We start from the raw sequence: 22,945 nt of genomic DNA on the forward strand, positions 1-22,945 counted from the left end.
GACAGAGCCAAACAAATTAAAATTTTCAAACAAGGGCTGTTTAAAAGAACTGGATTGCTTTTTGGAAATAGTTAAGCAGCAGGATATTAAAAGTTTGAATACTGGCTCATGTTTATTAAAATCGCAAGTAAAGCTATAATCAAAACCAAATCTTGCTGCTTCGTTCTGCCTGTGTCAAGGACTGTTGAGTCCACATTTCGTAGTATCGAGGCTTCTTGTCCCAATCACTTTTAATTACTGTTTCCTTACTCTTAAGTTTAGCATCCCTGAAGCCTGACTGTAAAATGCAGAATCCTACACAAAGCTTAGTTAGGCTGTCTAGTACGTTCACTGAGGGGGAAAAGCACGCTGCAAAAACCAGCTGACCAAACACTACATCAAAAGAGGAATGCTGGTTTGAAGTGATGGTGACTAACCAAAAGTGAAAAGTATTGTGCATTCTTGAGACCTGGATTTAGCAGTGACCCTAGCTACAATGACCCAAGCTTAAAAGAAAATTTAAGTTCCTGAGGAGCGACGGAGACTCTGTAAATGATGTACCAGAGCTCTTGTGGGAAAAAGCTGTCACCTGCATCTGCATCTGCATGAATACCTCTAAAAGTTGATTAAGAATTGTGTAGGCATCGACCCCTCCTATGAATCGTGCTTTATAAGCTTTTAAAACGAAAACCCTTTTTTTTTTATAGCGAGTTTAGCTACTAACACACCATAAAACCCACATAAGATATGCAAAGTCATGACTGTGCCCTTCTTGCAAAGCCACAGTTTATTTTAAGCTGTGAAATGTGCACAGTCCTCTGCAATTTAAATCACCTTTGGGTGTGTATTGCACTGATGACTTCTGGTGTCCTTGCTAACACTCATTAGAATTTTGACATCTTGTATTTGCCACTGACATCTATGAAGAAAAAAAAAAGAAAACCATTTTGGTGATGCTGAGTTCGAACAGTGCTTCTTTTCTTCTCTTTCCTTTTCATCATATGTGTTTTTGTCTTATTTTTATTACTGGTAGCATTTGCATTTGCAGAGCATTATTTCTTTTAATTCTGTCTTTTCCTTTGCTTTCTTCCTTGCTTTGGTCCTTATTGCTACTGGTGCAGGTTTCAACCAAAGCAGGGACATAACAAGGAGAGATGTCAAACACCAAGTGTTACAATATTAGGTGTACATGAAGGGAGTCATGCCACAGAGACTTAGTGGATTTTTTTATGTTCAGGTTTGCTTGGTCATTCTCAAGGAGAAAAAAACAAAAGTTTGGGCTTTTCCTGGGATGGAGTTTTCATGCATTAAGCCAAGTTACCTTCCCTCTCAGAATTAAATGACCCAAATAGTGAGACATATCACTGATTGAGAGACTATTCAGCAATCTACTTCATCTCCCCGGTCAAGAACTTTGGAAGTATTTAGAAGTGTTATTCTTGTGCTGGACCCATATGTTCCACCTTAAATATGAAACCACTGTCCTTGTAACCCTTTCTTCCAAATTATGTAATTTCAGTTTCTCATCATTGATAGCACCAGGAAAGTATTTCATTGCTACATCTTGCTTTCCATGCTCACAGTCAGCTCCCCATTTGTTTCGCACCATCCAGTCATTCTGATGTTGCTTTATAACAGCATTCCAATTTATATTCACTTTTCAAGTAAGTATAGATAAGTGAACCCTTTGAAGATGTGAGATAACTGATTACCTCTTCTTAAGGCAAATTCAAACACATTGTGCTGGGAGCGTCTTTGGTGTTCAGAGCCATGTATAATACAATTCAGTCTAGTATTACTTAGAAAAAAGTGTAGACAACAGAAGGGGAACTGGATATTAAGTTCTGAAGCAGGCAGCAACATCCACTGTAGTTTCCACACTCCTTTTATACTCATTTCTGAGCATCGATTGCATATATTAAAATTATTTTACCCAACCAAGCATTGCTATATTATTTTTACTCCCGGCTCACCTGGGAATTCTGCATTTTGTTTATCTGGCTCAGTTAAGGTGGACTATTGTAAAACATGACTTGACCAATAATGCAGTCATGGTAAAAATAAGGTTTTACAAGATCTTTGTATCAAAGCATTGACTCCATGAGATTGAAATGCATCTTAGAAATGCCTATCCACTCTTTGAAATACAACAACAGCAGGAGCTTAAAAATGCAAATTCTAGGGCTTTTTAACATTGAAAAATGTATTAGTAATCCCTTTATTGTAGGCCTGATTCAAGAATCTGATAAAGGTTAACTGAGATCGTCTGAGATTTAGATTAAATGCTACATGCTTGATGTGTGGTTTGGCCATACTAGCATCTCATTACCCCCAAAGAACTGGTCAGGTCTGCTCTGCTAATTCTGACCTCCTAAGCTGACTGATCCACTCCTCAAGCCAAGGTTCAACACCTCTGCAAGCAGCATTCTTGAGGTTCTGATGATTATGCCTGGTATTTATCTTTAACCAAAGCCTTTGATCATTGAAATGCAGTAACATATTGAAATTATGCCATATTTTTGAGATGACTTTTCCTCCAAAAATTTTGGAAAATATTGTGGTACTTTGAATTGTTCTAGCTCCTGAAAAGTTTAGTTTTCAAAATGATTTTTTTCCAGGCCTTTGAGACCCATCATCATTTTTTTCTTAAAATGCACATGATGGAACTCCCACCAAGAAAGAAATCTATGCTTCAGCTGCTAGATTACCAGCAAGTTGCTCTGCATGGACTTGTACAACACCATTAAGGAGAGTTCTTCATTATAAATTCAAAATAACTGCAGATATTTATCAGTATTACTGAGCCCAAAACTCAATCCTGTGTGGAGTCTTTCTATATCTGTGTCATTCTATGATATATTTAGCACACTTGTATTAATAGAGCAGTGAATTAAAGCAATGCATCAAAAAAAAAAAAAAGCTTTTTAGAAAGTATATAGAATTACATAGGTTAGGACTTCTTAAGACAACAACATCTGAACATAAGCATATCATTTTGAGATCACTAACACTTCAAAGCAGTGCCTGAAAGTGTTTTATTTTATAAATTTATATACCTGTGAAGAGTGAGGAAGAAAGCCAATAATTGTTTAAAATGATATGATTGAGATCTAGCTACAAACATCTCCAGGTAGTTATCTCCACACATAAATGGATACATATATATATGCATACAGATAAATATATGCACACTCGCCCATGCACACACGTATATGAGGCTTTTATTTCAATTTTAAACACAGGAACACTCCATAGAAGAGCAAATCTCCAAGTGATTCTTATAGTACTTATAGTGCTGTTTTTCCTAACAAAAAAAAAAAAAAAACAGGACTGTTTTATTACATTTAATTGACCTACAGAGTAAGGCAGTTTCACAAAATCAAGTGACAAAGACACCTTCAAAGCTACATACAGCTACAGGAAAGTTTATCGAAACTAACGTCCACATTTTTTCACATTGCCCACAGTATTATTACATCAATTATTTAGGCAAAAGTGACTTTAATCATGCATTTTAATACTATACTGCAGACAGGACTATAGATGCAGTGCAAAAAAAAAAAGTATTATGTGAAACTCACCATCATGCGTGTGGAAATCCCTTTGCGCTGCAGAAGTGGTTAAAAGACCACTGTATACATGAAAATGAGGGTCTAAATAACCAGGCATGACCCACTATCATCTGTTCTTATTTACTATTTTCCTTTTACTTCCCTTTCTGTTTGCTCTGTTTTCCTACAGAGAGGTTTTCAAAGCTGTTGGTGGGAATCAGGTGTTATTTTCCCTGCCAGCTCTGAGTGGTGGGACTGAGCTCTTCGGTCATTTATGTCTTTGAAAACTGAGAGCATTGGCTCCTGGGGTTGTGTGCCATCCTTTTTTTTGTGCTGGTACAGGCACTTTGTGGCTAGCACTGAAAATTGGTTCTACGCTTTTTACTGTTGTATAGGCTAGCAGTAAACATTACAGTGCTGCAGCTACGGTCCAAAACATTTGGGGGAAAGTGGGGAAATCTCTTAATTTACTTGAACACACTTTGGACAGGATGCTGAAAGTCTTTCCCAAAGATGAATCAGCACAGTCTAGGAAACCTCCAAAGAAAGAAAAGTAAAATACCTACAACAGATGTGCACAGCAAAAGTAAAACCAGGTATTATCTAATGTCTCAAACTCTCTACACACGTCCTTCTAATGTCAGCTAAACAGCAGTTTTATGGGTTTTGCACAGCGGGTTTTACAGCTGCTGTTCCTGATGGAAATCAGCTTGTGCCATCTCCATCAGCAAACGTTTCAAGGACTTTCCCTGCTAAATGACTTCCCATCCCGTGTGTAATTCCAGTGCTGTGTGCCAGCTGACACATGACCTGGATATCCAGTCTCTTCACATGAATTGTGAATTCAGTGTCTTCACTTCATACGTGCACACATGCAGAGGCAATCTGTTTGGGATATGCCCTGTGCTCAGTACACAGTGTTTATCAGCGGCACAAGGTTGTGGCACATCATAAATCCCATCACTGTGAGACAGACTTTGCTGATAACTCAGAGCTGTGGCTCCATGGCTTTGCAGGGAAGCATGGAAGTCCTGACAGCGGGAAGTGCACTGGTCATGTGGCAATTGACTGTGCAACAGTAAAAACAGTGAGAAGATATTGATCAAGTTAATCAATTGGAAGCAATTGTAATCATTTTCACCCCTAGCTTTTACACAGTTGCTTTGATTTACTAGGAAAAAAAAAAAAAAACAAATCCAAATGCAGAAGATTCCTAATGTACAAGATGACAGACCTGGTGGTTCTGGAGCTGTCACTGCCTTTGTCTCTGTCCCTTTGATGCCACCAAGCTGAAGGACAACAAAGAACTTCCCTGTGTGGCTGGATCATCTTGGCATCCTCCAAACTGCCCCTCTTGCTCTGTTATCAATGATGACAAGATGAGGAACAAAAAGAAGAGAAACAATAGAGCAAATGCCTTACTAAATTAGAGAAGCTTGCATTGCTTGTAGAATGGATTGTGCTGACAGACGGTTGTTCTTGAAATATTAACACAAATTTCAGGGAGCAGCCTTGACACTGCTGTGCATCTGTGATGGAAGGGGCAGTAGGGAAGAAGGTTAGGGGATCAAGATAAAGAGAAGTGAAAATAGGGAGACTTGTGCAAGTAAGAACAATGAAGGTTCTATGCTGATATCCAAGAAACTATCAGTGTATCAGTGCTGCTGCATTGCTCTTACTGAATGCGAGATAAAGTGAATTTTCAGCTTGTAACTTGTACGTACTGCTTGGAACCTGTAATTTATTACCAGCAGTATTCAGTAGGAACTGGTTTATGCTATCAAACAGTCACAGGAAGAGCTTTTTGTGTTTTGCGATCAATACAGATAGTAAAATTATACTTAATTAACTTAGATGAAGCTATACTTTATTAAATGTGTTATATTTCTATAGATCCTGAGGCAGGGTTTTAATTTAAGTCTTACACATTTTGCATGTACTGCAGGAGCAAGTATGCAGAAATTACTTTTTGTCAGTGGAAGTTCAGCCTGTTTTTTCACTGCTTCGTTTCAGTGCAGTGCACAGTTCCAGGATGCACTTCCATTTTTCACTTGCTTAGGACTATAGGCACTGAAATCAGCCCGCATTACATTTATGTCTCTTTAAGCATAGTTCTGAAGTTTGGGTTTGTTTGTTTGTTTGTTTAAATTTCCAAACAGGATTAAGTAATTTATCCTGTAGTTCTTTAGCATCGCTTCACTGTACTACTCAGAGAAAAGCTGTAACATCAACATTTGGAACTGCATAATTTGTGTGCCAATGGCACAGGAAGGACAAAACAGTGAGGACAATTTGTTATTGATTGTTTGATTGTGGTGCTTCATTTCACAGTATTAACCAATTCCTGTTATCAGTGATGATGATTTATCCCAGTATCAGAAGTGTAAGCAGCACTTTGAAGGCTAAAACTAGGAAATGTAATGTATATAGCTTACCATTTGTTGGTTCATCTTGCTGCAACACTGAAACACAGAGGAAGGAAACTTAACAAATTTAAGATTACTCTGAGACCCGTGATTTGGTGACAGCACTCTTCAAAAGTGGGAGTGAAATTCTTTTTCTTACTGCAAGTAACTTTGGAATCTGATCCTGTAAATCAGCACAGGATTTCCTGCCTAATATTGGCATGCACCCTAGGAGTTCACTGTGCTGTAAGTCAGAGGGCAGGTACCTGGCCATGTGGTAAAAGGACACCACTGGAGCCCTCTGGTAGGGCACTGGCCTCTGCCATGCTGGGAGCAAGGCAGCTTGTTCCCAGCTGAATGGAGAAATCAGTTGTCCTTAGAAAATGTAGGGTCACAATACTGAATTGTGTAAGGTGCAGATAGAATCCTCCCCTTTTATAAGTGGAAAGCAAAATAGTAAATTTTAGACCACATCCTTAACTGACAGCAATCTAAGATCTCTTTTATGAAAGCCAGCTCAAGATCAAATACACACACTGATTTCATTCCAACTGCTTGAGGTCAGTTGGAGTTATTCCAGTTTACACCCTCTGAGAATTTGGCACACGCATTTTAAAAGGCAATTAGGCCCTAAAGCAGGAGCAGACTGTGTTATATTTGAATTTCCAACAAAACTGTAAGTAGCAATAAATGTAATATACAGCTCAATTATGATTTGCACACTCCCCTCCTGCTTTCTTAAGGAAGGGAGAGCATCTTTATATTTTCTTCTTTGATCTCTCTGATCATCATATTTTTTTAATATATCATTTGACCCAGTTTTATATTACTGTGATTACAGTTTTAATCAACATGACAGATTGAAATATAAAAAGATAATTAAAATACACAATAACATTTAAATTCTTAGTCTAACAAAGTAATTCCACAAAAACATTTTGAAAAATATATGCTGATATCATCCATTAATTAATTAATAATTAACACAGTAATTACCCACCAATGAATTCATAAATTTCTGTAGCATTGGCCCAAGAATAATCATTAAAAAATATCAAACTCATATCTCAAATTTTAATTGACTTTCTTGATTAGGTTCCTGATTAGTATCCACGTTGTCAGAACTATTTTAATGTAACAAGCAAGAACATTTTGTTTTATCTACACATAGGTGCATATATAAACTCAGGAAAACTATTATCATAGAAATATATATTGAGTGCGTGTTTATATAAACTAAAGGTGTATACAGTGTATGTGTTGAGTACATCTCCATCTTTGGTTAGTTTGACAGGAAACAAAATTGAAGCAAGCAATTTAAGGTGAGCAAGCAATTTTTTAAATTCAGAACAAGCTTTTTTAGGAAAAAAAAAAAAAAGGAAATATATATTTTCATGTTATGCTTCTACATTGTTTCTCCAAAAAATACTCCTAGGAGAAGTGAATCGCTGTCAGATATGATACTGAAACATGTTGCAGTTATGAATCCAGTTTCTGCTTATGTCAGCACAAATTTTTTCACAGACATCAATGGGACTAAGATTTTACCACTTATCCTTATCAGTTACTGAGAACAATTATGGCAGTTGGAGAAGAGGATCAGGTCTTTAGAAAGAAGTTTTAAATTACAAAAGCAAATTTATCTGTACCCAAGGTATAAAAGAGACAGTCCACAATTTCAAAAATGTTAAGGAAATTTTCCATGTGGCACCAAATTTGGCAAGGTTGGTACCACAGAGCAGCAGAACTGGCCCAACTGTGGGGATTTTTCACCCTCTCAGGTTTTCTACACTTCTAATTTTTATTTGCAAGAACAAAGATTTCTATCACCAGTTTCTAGGTTTGTCTGTATAATTCATTTTCAATTTTCTGTCTGGAGATTTTGTTAATTGCAGAATGTAATGTAGCAAATGAGGAATTAAACCTGTTTTCAAGGAAAAAAGGCAAGCATAAAATTCATTGAGTTGTAACATTATTGATGGCAAATCAATATGTTTAACGTACATTTATATATATGTATATATGACCAAATTCATATTGGCATTCTCTCAGTATATGCAGTGCTTGTTCTCATTTCTCAAATACAATCAGCAAAATAATGATCAGAAGTAAAATGCAGAGTCAAAGGGAGATAAATGCATGATGGCAGGAAATTATTCCTGTAGGTATACCTCAGTGTATTTTCATAGTTGACAGATTTTGAGTTGCACTCAGATATTGAATATTGCAATACATGTAAGCAAACAGCATGTGGAGTGATTAAATATAATGCAACACGAGTGATTAGGGGGTCTTTAATATCTATGATATGTAACTCAGTCTGTACAAAAGGACATACATTCTCCTTTAATATACTGTTCAATATATTTTTTATATATTCTCCAATATATTTACCATCAGTTTGAGTGTAATGGAGTTCTACATAACAGTGCTCATTCAGGATAAGAATTAGAACAGATTTCTCATTAATAGAAATGATAGAAGATATCGTTAACAGAAGAGCTTTACTCTTGTACTGCTTATTCCTGCTGTATGTTGAGCCATACCAAGATCCATAACCACATTTACTCTTTTGCATTTCTGCACCTTGCAAGACTTGAACAGTAATTTGTTCAGGAAAATTCTATTGTGTTAATCCTCTTAGAATACAGCATGAGTGTTAATTAATATAAATGTATGCTGTTTCCCAATGAGACTGTTATCTTCCTTTCATCTCTTTCCTACAGTTTTGAAAGTACGAGATTTTGAAATGCACTTTACAGGTGCTTGTTCAGCATTTGTTGAACTAGATCTTACCTTGGACAAAGACGAAAAGCAGCCCCTGCCCCTGTATCACTGTCACTACTTGATGCAAACTCTGAGAAGTAGCTTGGTTAGGTTTGCAGCAGTTTCTAATGGCTACTGAAAAGATGCTTTCTTTATTAAGTGCCACAGTTCATTGACAATAGAGATTTTTTGGTGTTTCAAATTCACCTCCCTTTCCAGTAGGTAATGAGGAGAGGCTTGGTGCCAGACAAGGTTTCTTTCAATGAAGAAAACATACAAGCACAAAGCAATTTTTAGTCAGTGAAAAAAAAATCTTGTTCTAGAAATGTAATGGAAATACTTGACTGTGTTCAGTCACAATTTCATGTTTATCTGCTTCTTTCTGAGGAATGAATCTATTCTTTTTAGACATGAGCAACAGTAGAAGGAAAACAAGTGTTTTCTGATCTTTTTTAGAACTTTCTGTGGATATTCTATCAGTAGTGCTGTCTTAGGATTGTTCTCCTGAGTTGGGGATGACCATTTCTCAGAATTGTGTCATTGCAAGAGAGGTCAGAATATACAAAAGAGATGCACAGATGAACAAAGCTAACACGAGACACCATATATGCCTTTTCTTAGATCTGAGCAAGGCCAGGAACCTGACCTGAAGCACTGTAGCAATTCCAACACCAAGTAGAGATTGCCAGCTGGGCTGAACTGCGTTGAAACATACTTCATAAATTGCTGCCATTTGAAAAGATAGAAGCAATGTGCTTTTCTGTCAGCTCATTTATTTTACATCTTTTAGAAAGAGATATGCAGTAGTATAGAAATTCAGCCTTTGCCACTGCCAAAAGTAGCCCAGTATCTTGTCTTCAAGGGAAGCATACAGTGACACATCCCCATACATTTTCCAGCTGCCATTAATTTCTGTCTTAATTAGTAAAAGAAATGAAACAGCGTAAGTTAAATCCAGTTATAAAATAGTATAGCTATTTTAGATATATGCGATCCAGAATCAGCAATACTGACTTTTTTGATTATCTTTTCATTAGAGATATGATAACTTTGAGCCTGAATTAGTTTAATGTGATATTTCTAAAATAATAATTCTCAGAAATGCTGGAAAAGAAAAGAATTTACTTTTAAAAACTGAAATTTAGAGTTCTTCTAACAGTAGAAGCCAGCCATTTGGTTATGTAAGTGTTATGAAAAAGCTAGTTTATTCCTCCTCTCAGAAATCATTAACTAAATGCTAAACTGTAGAAACAGATAGGATGTCCATCCTCATCTATTCAGGGAAAGCGATATTTACCTATCCAGACTGAAATCACTACCCAGAGTCCATCCAAAGTTCAGTAAAAGTACTGGGCAGCTTCCCTGAAATAGCTTAGGGTAATGGAAAACAAAATCCCTGATATGGAGATGAGTAAACCCTGACAGATGCTTGATAGATACCTGTAGAGTCAACAAGGGGATTTATTTTCCCCTATGCCAAGACTGAGAATAGAAACACAGCAATAGCAAGAAAAAAATCCAGAAGGAAGGCATTAAAATGGTTGGGAACAAATAAGCCAAATTTAATGAGCTTTGCAGTATGTCTTAAATAACTGGTGTGCTAACTTCCATCCAAGAATATTGAAAGAATTAAACAATGAGCCCAATGAATCATTATTGCTGATTTTTTCCAAATCCCACAATGCTGGGGAATTCCAAAGGGCTGGGAAGATGCTGCTATTGTGCCAGTGTTCAGAAGTGGTCTTATGGAGCATCCTGGGAATGGATAGGTGGTTTGCCTGACTTGCATCCAATGGAAAATCATGAAAAGGATGTCATGAGAAAGAATTTACTTTGGTAACTGGAGGTCAGACATCATCATTATATAGAAAATAAATGTTGCCAAAAGTCTACCTGTTCTGATGTTGTCAGTTTGCTTGATAAGAGAGCTGCACAGACATACATCTGTTTTGGCATGTGTGATATATTTAATTTAGTCCTCCGCTGAAATATGATGGGCTTACGTGATAAACATGATTCTCTGCTACATAAGCAAAGGAGTGTAATCTAAAAGGATAGTAATCACTGTCTACAAAATCAGTTAGAGCTCTTCCCAAACTGAAAAATAATCAAAGCAGAGCTAAAAGAATGACCTGGGGCTTGAAAAACTCATAAGGCGTAAACACAGAAGCTCTGCTTACGAAATAGAAGATTAACATGTGGTTTCCTCTGTCTAAAGTGGACTTTTAATAAATGAAAAGACATTTAATTGACAAGATATTTTCTAATTGAGAAGTTGTGATCTAACAGGAAAAGAAACAGAATACAAAATGAGATTTGGAATCTGAAAAAAAGGCAAAAAAAAAAAAAAAAGTGGGAGGAATTACATCTCACTTTAATCGTGCAGATAACTATCATTCAAATAGCTCAGGATCAGCATCCTTTGCTTATAGCTGTTTGTCAACTTCAGATATTCCTCTGAACGGTGAAACTGGGGCCATGCAGGTGGGTAATGCTCTAACAGTGGTTGTGGGTGGCTGGATAATTCAAATGGGCATTACAATAAAAACAGTTTAGGAAATTTTCTCCTAGAGACAGAATTTTGTTCACAAAAACTGACAGCAGAAGGAAACAGGGAAAAAAAGATACATGGAAAAGTAAATATAACTTTCTGCAGTACAGTCTCATTAAAACTGTGCTGAATGCCCATGAGCCAAGTAGCCATATGTATATGAATATCTCTGTGCATAGGTATTTCTTTCTGACTGTTAGTTATATATTACAGGTACCATAAAACCATTTTAAAAATTATGACTGTCCATTTTCAAAAAAAAACGGCCAAGCATTAAGGCTTACCACAGAAAGACTTCTTGTTAATCTAGAAAGAGGCAGTATTACACATTGAAACAAAAAAAAAAAAGCTAAATTGGGTTAGTGTCCCAATTACATTACCACAGTGCTGCATTTAAAGCAGGGAGGAGCATCCTTACCATACCAGAGTGCTTAAAGAGGTCTAATTTTCTTAGCTAACCTTTTTTAAATAAAGAATATTTCAGATCCGAGAAGCAGTATGAACATGTAGTGTGTCTGGTAGTTTGCTTTGCAACAGCTATGAAATTTATTGCAACACAGCCACTCTTTAAGACACAATGGTGCCCTGACAGTGCCAGCTTGAGTCTTTGGAGATATGAGTTATCTGTTTTTTATTGAACTCTCCATGATACTCAGTGAGACACTTATAGTAAGTGGAAACCTCAGCACAGAATGGCCAGGATTGGAAGGGACCTCAAAGATCATCAAGCTCCAACCCCCCATTTAATACATGCAGGGCCACCAACCTCCCCATTTAATACTAGACCAGGCTGCCCAGGGCCCCATCCAATCTGGCCTTGAACACCTCCAGGGACGGGGCATCCACAGCCTCTCTGGGCAGCCTGTTCCAGCACCTCACCACTCTCACAGTAAAGAACTTCCCCCTGACATCCAAACTAAATCTTCTCTCCCTCAGCTTAAAACCATTTCCCCTTGTCCCTTCCTTCCCACCTGTGCCTACTCTTTTTTTCAGTAAAATTTTGCAGCCTCTTCTGATTCATGTCTAAGGCTAGAGTTCAGTCATATCAGTAAAATAACAGTGCAAAAGACTGAGGGGGTTAAACATTTTGTAGTCCTTCCAAAACTCTATATAGTAAATTGAGATCAGCATTAGAGAGATCTCTAACTTCTGCTGGTCTGTGATTCACAAACAGCATTTGTTTTCATAGAACCAGTGCCTTCTCTAGTACACGCCTGATTTATCCAGTAGCAACCCAACAGTCATTGCCATTCCTTTCCATCCAGAATGAACGATGAAGCTGCAGGAGCCCTTCATGCATTAAAATAAAGTCAGCTTGGCTGCTGAGTGCCTCTTTGTCTTTGTGCAGTTCTGCTCGCTGATCTTCCTGCTGGAGTGCAGGTGCACATACGCAGGTCTCAGATGCCTGAACCTCAGAGCCTGGTGCATCTCATGTGAGCAATGAGCTCAGTGGCTCTATCTTAGTGAGCTCTGCAGAAGAGAACTTCACTCTCTGAGCAAGGTCACACCAGTCAGCAATTTTGTGCGCACAGGGAAGATGCTTTCCCCAAATTTAAAATGCATGAAAAGTCATTGGAGTTGGCATCTAGAGTCAAGTTTTCTTCCACTGTGACCAGTATTTTTCTGTGTGGAAGAGAAGTCTAAAGAGTAAGTGTGCCCAGGACTCTGTAATTATCTTGGGGCAAATAAGCTTCAAAGGAAGATGAAGTTTAAGAACAATCAGTGCTGGGTCTTTGGGATTACAGTTCCAAGCACCTGGCACTTTCCACGAACAGGATTAGCAACTCTGGTGCCTACTTCAGTGCTATAGGTTCCCCTCTGGCAGCTCAAGGCTTTTGATGGAATAAATCCTCTGGTCTTTCCTAAGGGGTCAAATGCCAAATCAAATGTCAGCTCTGTCACCACATGTGCTAACTGCAATTTTGATGTACAATATCTTAACTGATGAGAAATTTCAAATAATTCTACTTGGCTTCACTTGGTATGTAAATAGGGTGATGAAATCATATCAACCCACAGTTGTGGCCATCCAAGAGCATGGATGTAGAGCAGGGCTCTACTGTCACACAGTAACTTCATTCTCACCCCAACCACTCACTGCAATGTCAGGAGGGTAAATGCAAGATGCTCTGCAGTTCCACTGCTGAGGAACATACTAATGGCACTTCACATCAAAAATATGAGGGCTGCTCCCAAAGGCAGTGCCTCCTATTTTATTATATTGGCCCACGACATCAGAGGTGCACATTGGTGGTATGGCAGTACTGGCTGAATCTTCCCACCAATATTCCATTACATTTTGTTGCCGTGCAACAGATGGCAGCAGAGCAGCAGTCTGACACAATGGCATCTGATATGGAAGTACATATGAAGCAAAGGGGTGTCAGTGAATCCCTCCACGCAGAAAGAATGGTACCCACTGACATTCGTCGCCACTTGCTGAACATTTATGGAGATGAAGCAGCTGTTGTGAGCAGAGTGAGATGGCGGGTGCTGCATTTCAGCAGTGGCAACAGTGACAGCGGGGCACCTCTGCTGGTGCAGATTGTTACAAGTACGGCATGCAGGCTCTTATTCATCACTGGTAAAAATGCACGGCTAATGGTCGTAACTGTGTGGAAAAATAATGTTTCGTAGCTGAGAATTCACTCTATCAAATAGTTCTATTGTGCTCTCTGTAGTACTGTCAGTGTAAATAAATAGGACGCATTACTTTCAGTGCAGCCTATGAAGACTTTCTTCCACAGGAACAAATCCTACATAATACTTTCTTCTATGTTTTAATTTCTTTTTATCAGAGTACCATACTTTACAGAGATATTTGTTGTACTTTCCTCGGTCTGTAAAGTATTTTGAGGCATTCTGAGAAGAAGAGTACAACAGAATTAGGGAAAAAAAACCCTACATATTTTAGCAAATACACTATCATGCCACCAGCAGAGAAGTTTGGGGTATTGTTATTGTAAAATGAACTTTATTCTTTACTATGTGGATATATTTTGATATTATGTGGAAATGAGTTATTGCAGCTGAGTTAAATGTGCACAGACATCCTATATACGTAATTCCAAAAGCGTATGCCTGTAAGTCTCCTGATGCTAATTATTGTTAGTGTATCTGTATTTTAGTTACTGAGGTTGTTCTAGTGCTTAAAAAGAGGACTACAAAGAATTAATTGTCCATTTTTAGCCATAATCTTGATTTATAATGAACTTGCATTTTGTCTCTGCAGTCCAGCTGTCAGTAAATCAACTATACAGTTAAGAGCTCCTCTTGATATTTTGCTTTTAAAAGTATATTAATGACAAAACAAGGCTCTTTTACTACTACCTCTGGCATCAGTCTTTCAAACATAGCTGTGTTACACTTTTTAGCAACCAAATTAATTCCACATGAAGGGAAAAACTATTCACTCCTTTTTTCTTTCCCTTTTTCAAACTTTGCAGACGTCTTGCAGGAAATGGCTTGACATACATTCCTAAGGGAGCATTTGCTGGCCTTTTCAGTCTTAAAGTGCTGTAAGTAAACTGTGTGTTGTTTGATATATTTCTGATTTCCTAAATGCTCCAGGGAACTAATTAACCAGTGAAGTTTTGATCAAGTAAATTATATATTTTGATCAGCTCATTTTGAACAGTTCAGTTGAAGTGAAGATACATATGAACATCATTAAATCTTTGTTTTTTCGTATAGAAAATATCCTAAACACAAAAATTGGAAAGCATTAATCGCATTCTAAAAACAACTTGCTCATCAAGTAGATGTCTCTGTACAATATCAAAGGTAAAAATTGGTTCAGTTCATAGTTTCTTTAGTTGTCTCAAAAATTCTGTGTTCAGGCCTAAAAACCTTTGGACTTTTCATGATCACACAGAAGTGGGGGTATATTGCCTTTTCCTTTTCTTGAGAGATGGGAGGAAAATCATTATTGTAGAACATGCCGCAATTTACAATCTAGTTCTCATTTTGTATCTTGTTCTTTGTAATCTAATTAAGATAAGTTATTAAGAAAATGACTAAAATGAAGTAGTGAGATGACATATACAGTTACTAAAACTATTAGCAGGCCAAAAGTCACTGTATATCTGTAAAAGGGGATCTTTTCCTTCAGTTCAGAGGAATTCTTTTATTTGCAAAAACGCCAACCTCTTAGGCAGTGTCAAGCCAAGCCAGATGCTACTATAAAAGCATACTAAGCTTTACTTCAAAGATATTAGATGGAAGTACAAAGAACTACCCATTCCATCTACTCTTAAGTTGGGCAGCTGTAGCTCTTGTTGGCCTACAGAGCTTCAAGCCTGCCAAAAAGGATTTCATTTACAGTGTCCCACTGAGTATACTTTGTTTAGAAGACATGTACTATTCCAGTGTTACCCAGATAGAATCCTTTTATAAATGGAGGAGTTGGTCTAAACAAGGATGTCAGGCAGTTTGAGTGAAAATGTATTCGAAGGTAAGAAAAGTTTCTCCTGGAATTTAAAAAGATTCTTCTGTCTTTGCAAGCTAAATCATGTGACAGCCTCAGAAAATAAATTTATCAGCTCATTGCTAACAAACTTCCTTCTGAGAAAACTGATTCCATTGGGAAATTTTCAGCAGATCTTACTGAGACAAGTTTATACAAACTAAATCATAAACTGCTCATAAAGTTAAGAATGGTGTTGGCCATAGTAGTTTTTTCTTAAGTGAGAATTTCAAGAGTTGGTCCGTTGGAACTTTATCAGAATAAGAAACAGAAGTACTGCAGAAGGAAAAAGAAATCAGTACATGCGGATGACAATTTCATAATCACTGGAGGCAATTTGGAGCTCAAGCTCTATCAAAAGCAAGTAAGGTTTCATCTGTTCCTTGCCTACTTTGAAAATCCTGCTTAAAGCTGGTGTTAACAGAGCTAATGTACTGCATGTAATCATTTGCTCTGAAGAGAGAGAATGAGCATTTTGAAAGGAGCGAGGGGAACGGAGCATTTGTGTAGATTGTTTCTGTGCTTGTATTCTTGAACTAAAACCAGTACAAAGGAGGTAAGCTTAGAAGAAAATTTGCAGTAGAAAAAAAAATACCTTTACCGTGTTGATTCTGTTGTTTTTTGTTTTGTTTTGTTTTTTTGTGCTACTCAAAATGTAGAATGCTGCAGAATAACCAACTACGCCAGGTTCCTACTGAAGCACTCCAGAACTTGCGCAGCCTGCAGTCTCTGTAAGTATATTTGGTAAATCAACATGTGAGCTTGTATTAACAATAACATATAAGATTACCTATTAATTACCTGTTATATCGCTCAGCAACGTCTTGAACCTATTTCTTCTTTTAAATCTCTTTGAAATGCTTTTCAAGAGAATTGTACTCTCAGTTAAAAATCAAAAGTGACTGATTTCATTCCAGTAATTTAGTGACACTGGCAGCTTCCTTGCAGTGTTATAAACTGGTTCACCACCTGAGAAGACATTCCTTGCTCTGCATACGTTCTGTCTGTCAAGAAGAACATGATCAATGGAGCATCGGTCTTTCCCATGATTTCTTTACAAGGGAAAAGAAAGAATCCCAAATAACACCCTTGATTTTTTTTTTCATTTAATTTTTTTCTTTTTAAGCAATATGGAAAATACTATTAGCTCATGAAACAAAGTGTACTGGAGGACGCTTAATTATATTCTGTGCTACAGGCAGATCTCCATATTTATAGTTCTTGACTGGGTCATGCTGACTCAGTCCACAAGCTCCAGTTTTAACAGAACTCCTGCCAGATTTCCTAGACTAGGAGTGAGGATTGGGTGCTTCATGGTATGAATGACATTATTTAGTTGTGCTTCTGCCTCATAATTTAACAATGGTTATACCCATCATGCTAAAAGCTGATCTAGCCCTATTAGACCTTTAATAGCAGATACTGAAGGAAAACTAAAAGGTCAGGTGAAAAATAAAATAATACTCCCTTGGTAAACTGTCCCAACTGCCAAAGCTTGGCGCTCAAGGACTTGCTGAGCGGCTTCTTTGAACTTGATAGCTCTTAGAGGATTTTCTTCTGTGAGCTTGTACAATTGCTGTTTGAGCTAATGTAACACCCATTATTTTCCATAGCAGCATATTTGCTGATCAGCTAACTCTGTGATGAGGTACCTTTTTTTATTTGCTTGGAGTTTACTATCACATTTGATGGTAGTAGATGCTAATAGGTGCAGACTCTAGAAGGTATAAACAGCTGTTCCTTATTGAGGTATCCTAGATTTTGCATACCTCTGTCCTATATCCAATGGTTACAACTGTTGAATTGTTTCTCATGTGGAAGCTATTCCCTTCATCCAGTCATCCTTGTTATTCTTTACTAAACTTTTTTCCAGCTTTTTTCTATATTTTGTTTGAGATGAGTCAAGGAGGAATCAGACTGCATAGAATACTGAAAGTGTTTGCACAGCGTGGATTTACAGAGGGAAATTATGGAGGTTTTTTTCTTACTTGTTTTCCTGCTAACTCCCAAACATCATTTTGTTTAATTGTTTTAACTGTTACTGAACACTGAGCTTTAATTTTTACAGTTACTGCAACTTTAAGACATGATTTTCTTAGCATGTTAAGAGTTATTCAGGATTTTGTCTTGTCAGGTGGGAATTTCCTTCACCTCATAGGCCTAACTTTATATCTACCTGTACTGAAATCCATCTGCCATGTTGTTTTTCAGTCAATTGATTATCATTAGTTCCTTCTGCTGCACCTGGAGTTCACATTTTGCAATTACGAGGCCACTGTTGCTGTCTCTATAGGATGCAGAATAAATTCTGTTTCTGAATTATGCACAGAATTTTGCCGTCACTTGATACAAGAAGAAAAGATGGCTAAATTTTCTAAAGTAACTTTGAATGAGCAGCATGAAATCTTTAGATGATTGAAAATAGGCATGTTCTTTGGACATATAGACAAACATTAGCTCAGATCTACTGATTGGGAAGCATACTGTGCTAAACATGTTCTCTTATTTTTGTGTGTGTAAAGAAGTTCTACCAGAGAGTTCGCATCTTTTGCACACATTTAATTCAGATGAAATCCAAATAATGAATCAATTTCTAGCAAACTAGTTGTCGGTGTATAACTTACCCATACACAGGCACACATTATACTACTTTAGCTCTCAGGTTCTTATGTCTGTCTCAAACAATACTTACCTCCTTAATATACAAAGCATTCGTTAAGGTTTGTAAAGGTGAAAGAGCCTTAAGAATTAATTATCTTATAAATTGTTATTTGGTCTCTACCTTTTTTTCTTTATTGACCAGACAGACTGAAATATCTTAGCCGTATACTTTTGAGGTTGCAGTTCTTTCCTTTGATCTTTTTAAAAAGTCATGAGAAAATGCTGGTCTACTGACTATATTAGATTTTCTTTCTGCTAAACAAACAAAAAAAAAATCTTGCTGAGATCACATCATTCTATACACATTCTGGACCAAAACATGATAAGCCAAGCAAACAAGGGTTCCTTTGTTGCTCTGAAAGAGACTGTTGAATTTCCAGTACAGTTTCCAAACAAAATGACAGTCTCGCTCAGTCTTTTCTGCAGATATTCTTTTCCATAGGTGAAGAAGCTGAAGAAGTGAACCAAACGTAGTTGCAGTGTGTAGTCTGTGTGAAGAGCTGATATTTTGTGACAAAATTGAGACAGACAGAGAATAGGGGTGATCAGCAGAAACTTTTAGACAGCTGTTTAGCAGTCCTAAGATGGAACGATATGGGTTTGTACAGAAAAGCTACTATCAGCTGAAAGATGATCACTGGCAAAAGAGACCTCTTTGAGGGAAAGAAAACTATTATTCTTTTGTTTGCTTAAACTGGGTTGTGCTTGTCAGATAAAGGTGTGCATAGATTCAATTTCTTGTTTCTTACAGTCTAGGAATTTTCTGCTCACAAGGTGGTTCTTGCATTGGCTTCTGATTTACAATAGGAAGTATTTCTTGAAACCTTTGAAATAGCAGCAGTCTTTTCAAGGGTGTAATTAAGAGGTTAAAAGCCTACACAAAGGCAAGTTCTATAAGATAACAACTTCTTGTGTTTATTATGTTTAACTAAACAGGTGGCATGGTTTTCGAAAGCTTCATTAACCCTTTTCTTTAGGTTAGCATAGCTGCAAAAAACTGAAAACTGATGACAGGGCTTAGAACTGCCTTTTGTATTTTCACCGAAGAAGGGCGGTCATGTAAAGAGACAATCCATACTAACCACCTTGATACCTTAATGAATGTGAAAAGGATTACGTTAAAACCATTTTTATATAAATATGTATGTAATTTTGTGTGTACACACATTAGATGTATGCAAGGGCTGCTCTGAAAGTAATGCCTCCCATTTTATTATGCTGGCCACAGCTGTGTTTATCTCCATGTTCAGCATTTTATGTGGGCTATAATTTCCTTTTGAAATTTGTCATGAATACAGATTAATCTGGTTTACTAGCCCAAACAATTCAAATGATGTTTGCTTCTGTTAAGCCAAGAAGAGGAAAGTAAGTTCTCAAATTCCATGACTGAAAACAGCCAACACACAATGACTGGTGTCACAACTTAGATCTTGGCAGCGGGGTTTGAAGTGTCACTTGAATGCTGTCTCCTTTATTATTCACTTTTCTGTAGAACTGACTGTAAGCAGATGGTCTCTGGATTTTATGTTTCCCAAAGCTCAAATATCTCCACTCTGCTTTTAAATCAAGAAGGCTTTTAATGATTTTGAATATATCTGTTTAATCCAAAAGCCTTTTATGTACGTTTACTGATTTATTTTTGAAATATACCTATTAATCATCAACTTGCTTTCTGACCAACTGTTTCCACTGAATTTAAGTATTTATTTAAATAGATATTTTTAATTCTAGTGAGATTACTTGTGTACCAGAATTGGCATTTCAGTATTTTTTGAACAAGAAGAGATTGATAAAGCAGGCAGTGATGCACAAATTATTTTTAAAGATCTCTTCCCTGAGCATGTTAAAGCAAATTTTATGCTATTAGCAACTGATAAATTGGAGATCTTCATTCGTAAATTTTAGTAACTTTCTTGTTTAGAAATCATTGTTTGTTAGTAAGAAGCTTTTCCTATTTCATTTTTAGAGAGAAATGATAATCAAGAATAGATTATGTCACTATCCATGCTAAACTAGTCATCAAGGATATTTAAAAACAAGCATTATTTACAAAAAGACATGCCACTTGCTTTAATTCCTGTAAAACTTAGAAGTTTTAGTAGTAGAAAACTTTAGTTAGTTTAGTTTTCTACTTTAGTAGTAGAAAGCAGAGCAGAATACAAGACAGTACCTCTTCCAAAGCACTGGGAACAATTGTAGAGGAAAAAATAAACCATTTTTTCTCCACTGAAAAACTGAAAAGTTGGAGTTTAGTGTAGCATATGGATTTGTCTTTACAAATATAAAAAAAAATAGTATAAGTAAGTTTAACTTTCTGACAGAATTTATATATCACTTCAGTTTTATTTTTAAGATATGTTGCTATGTGCACTTTATGATGATGCATTTTTACATGGAAGTTGAGCTAGAAATAATCTCGACTGTTCTTAATTGTTTGCTTGTCTGGAACAGGCCAGAAAATGGATTTTTCATCTCCTTCTCTCTGCTTCTCTAAATACTTGGCTTTTTAAAAGAAATTCTTAATCTGAAAAAGGAGTTGAAGACTTTGATAACACAGAGTTCTGAGATGCCTCCAGTTCAGTCTTAAAACTAAAATGCCTTTTTTCGAAAGCGTTAGCATTATAAACAGGGTTTTTTTCATGTTAATAATCCTGATTTTTAGTTAAAAGACCAACCAACTTTGATGAAATCACATTCTCCCAGGAGAATTGTTTTCATGAAAAGACAGGAGCTTCAGTTGTGGTTTTTCATGTCACACCCCACGATAATGAAGCCCACAGAAGGCTTTATCCTTCTTAGGAAACCCAGTACCTCAACAGTTACCCTCAAGCTCCCTAAGGAGGAATTTCCCACAGTTTGAATCAAGGTTGTGTGTTCTCATGTGTACAACTGTACACATACACAAAAATGTCTCAAAACTCATGGCTACAGTCTCATTTTATTTCATGTTTTATCTACGTGAGCTTCTAGAGCCGTAGGGCACACTAGATAGCAGAAAAGGGACTCAATCGTGGATTACCAAGACAGTGTCAGAGCACCCTTCTCAGTCACACATTTTTCCAGCTTGATAAACAGGTAGGAGGAGGACAGACATGCAAGAATCCCCAATCTGTTTGTACTACCACTAAATATTTGAGTCCAGTCCCTACACAACCAGCTGTAGGGTCAGATTGCTTTCAAAGTGGGGTACAATTATCCAAACTGGGTCAGCAGTTCCAGGCCGCTGAGTGATGTTTTCTTGCATCCAGTAGAAGCTACTCAGTGTCTGACTCCTTTCTGTCTGCTGAGCAATCTCATAAATGAGCATTGCTTTTTTGTTTTTTTTTTAATCATACCTGTAAAGACATACATTTCTCAACCTCAGAACTGCTAATGAGAAATCTTTCTGTGTGGCTGAATCCCACCAGGACATACGCTGCATGTGGGAGGAGGACAAGAGGGCCAAGTGCTGAAATGATCAGCCATGTGAGGTTCAAATCAGATATGCAAGAAGGTCCACGTGAGCATCGTCTGATGAAACAGTATTACCACAGTCAGTCTAGTAGGGCAAACAGGGCATAGGAGTGCTCCAAAGCACTGGTTATGACCATCTGCCCTGCTGCCTTGTGAGAAGGGTCCTTGGCACACTTCTGAGTGCTGCCAGATGGGGTTTGGCTGAGTGATTACCTGGGGCCACTTGGCAGCTCGTACAGGCCTGGGCCATCCTGTCAGCACCCTGCATGCAGCCACCTGCTTTGGGAGGCCAGCGGAGGTTACTGGCAACATTCCCAGACACACAAGATGTCTGGTCTTGGACCTGTGTTCTGCAGCCAGGTTCCTAGCATGACCCAACAATTCCTGCTGGCCTCACTTTTTCCCGCTTTTGGGGCTTTGAGGCTAGTTTCAGTATGAAAATAGCTGTGGAACTGGATATTTGTGTGTTATACAACATGCTAGTGTCCTGGCACACCATCCAGGATACACCTGAACAATGTATTTGGATATAAAGAGAAATGCTAAGGATCAGAACTCTCAGAGGTGTTGAGATCTTCTCATCTATTACATGCAGATGGAGTTTAACTAAACAGCAGGGCAGAAACAAATGTTCCTAAACTATGACTTGTGACTTTTTTTTTCCTCTTTCAATCTTGCTGTTGCTGCGCAGGGTTTCTTGTATCAGTATTGTACAAGCTCATACAAGGGCTGAAATGTGTGGGAACTGCTGTGCTGGCATGTTGTAATTAAGCTTTCACAATACTACTAACATTTTCCCCTGAGGATTGAAGGGGGTATCCTGCTTAAAGGGACATGTTGGAGAAACCATGCTTACAGCAGCCAACTTTATTTTCCTTACATTCACTTTTGAAAGCCAGTACTGATGTCACTTGCCATTCCTTACATGTGGCTTTAGCCTAACTCCTATGAACAAACCCTTGAGAGGGTCCACGTCACCACAATCCGACACCCTCCTTCCTGCAATACCCACTCCAGACATGCCCTCTCCCCAGTCCTTGTTCATAATTGCTCCATGCTTTCAGCAACGCCTGTGTCCTGTAGAACGTGGGGAGGAAGAAAGTGGTAGGAGAGG

The 22,945-nt window shown here is 37.6% G+C and overlaps 1 protein-coding gene across 2 annotated transcripts in view; it reads left to right on the plus strand.

Annotated features, from left to right (window-relative positions):
- LGR5 (leucine rich repeat containing G protein-coupled receptor 5) overlaps nt 1–22,945 on the plus strand; it is an 84,846-nt gene that overhangs the window by 33,220 nt on the left and 28,681 nt on the right. For both annotated transcript variants that reach the window (XM_031589712.2, XM_031589711.2), the window contains exons 3-4: nt 14,699–14,770; nt 16,377–16,448. In XM_031589712.2, the coding sequence (XP_031445572.1) occupies nt 14,699–14,770; nt 16,377–16,448 (144 nt within the window). The remainder of the gene's footprint in view (nt 1–14,698; nt 14,771–16,376; nt 16,449–22,945) is intronic.

Source organism: Phasianus colchicus, chromosome 1 (genome assembly GCF_987193195.1).
Source record: "Phasianus colchicus chromosome 1, bPhaCol1.hap1.1, whole genome shotgun sequence".
Taxonomy (NCBI): Eukaryota; Metazoa; Chordata; class Aves; order Galliformes; family Phasianidae; genus Phasianus; species Phasianus colchicus.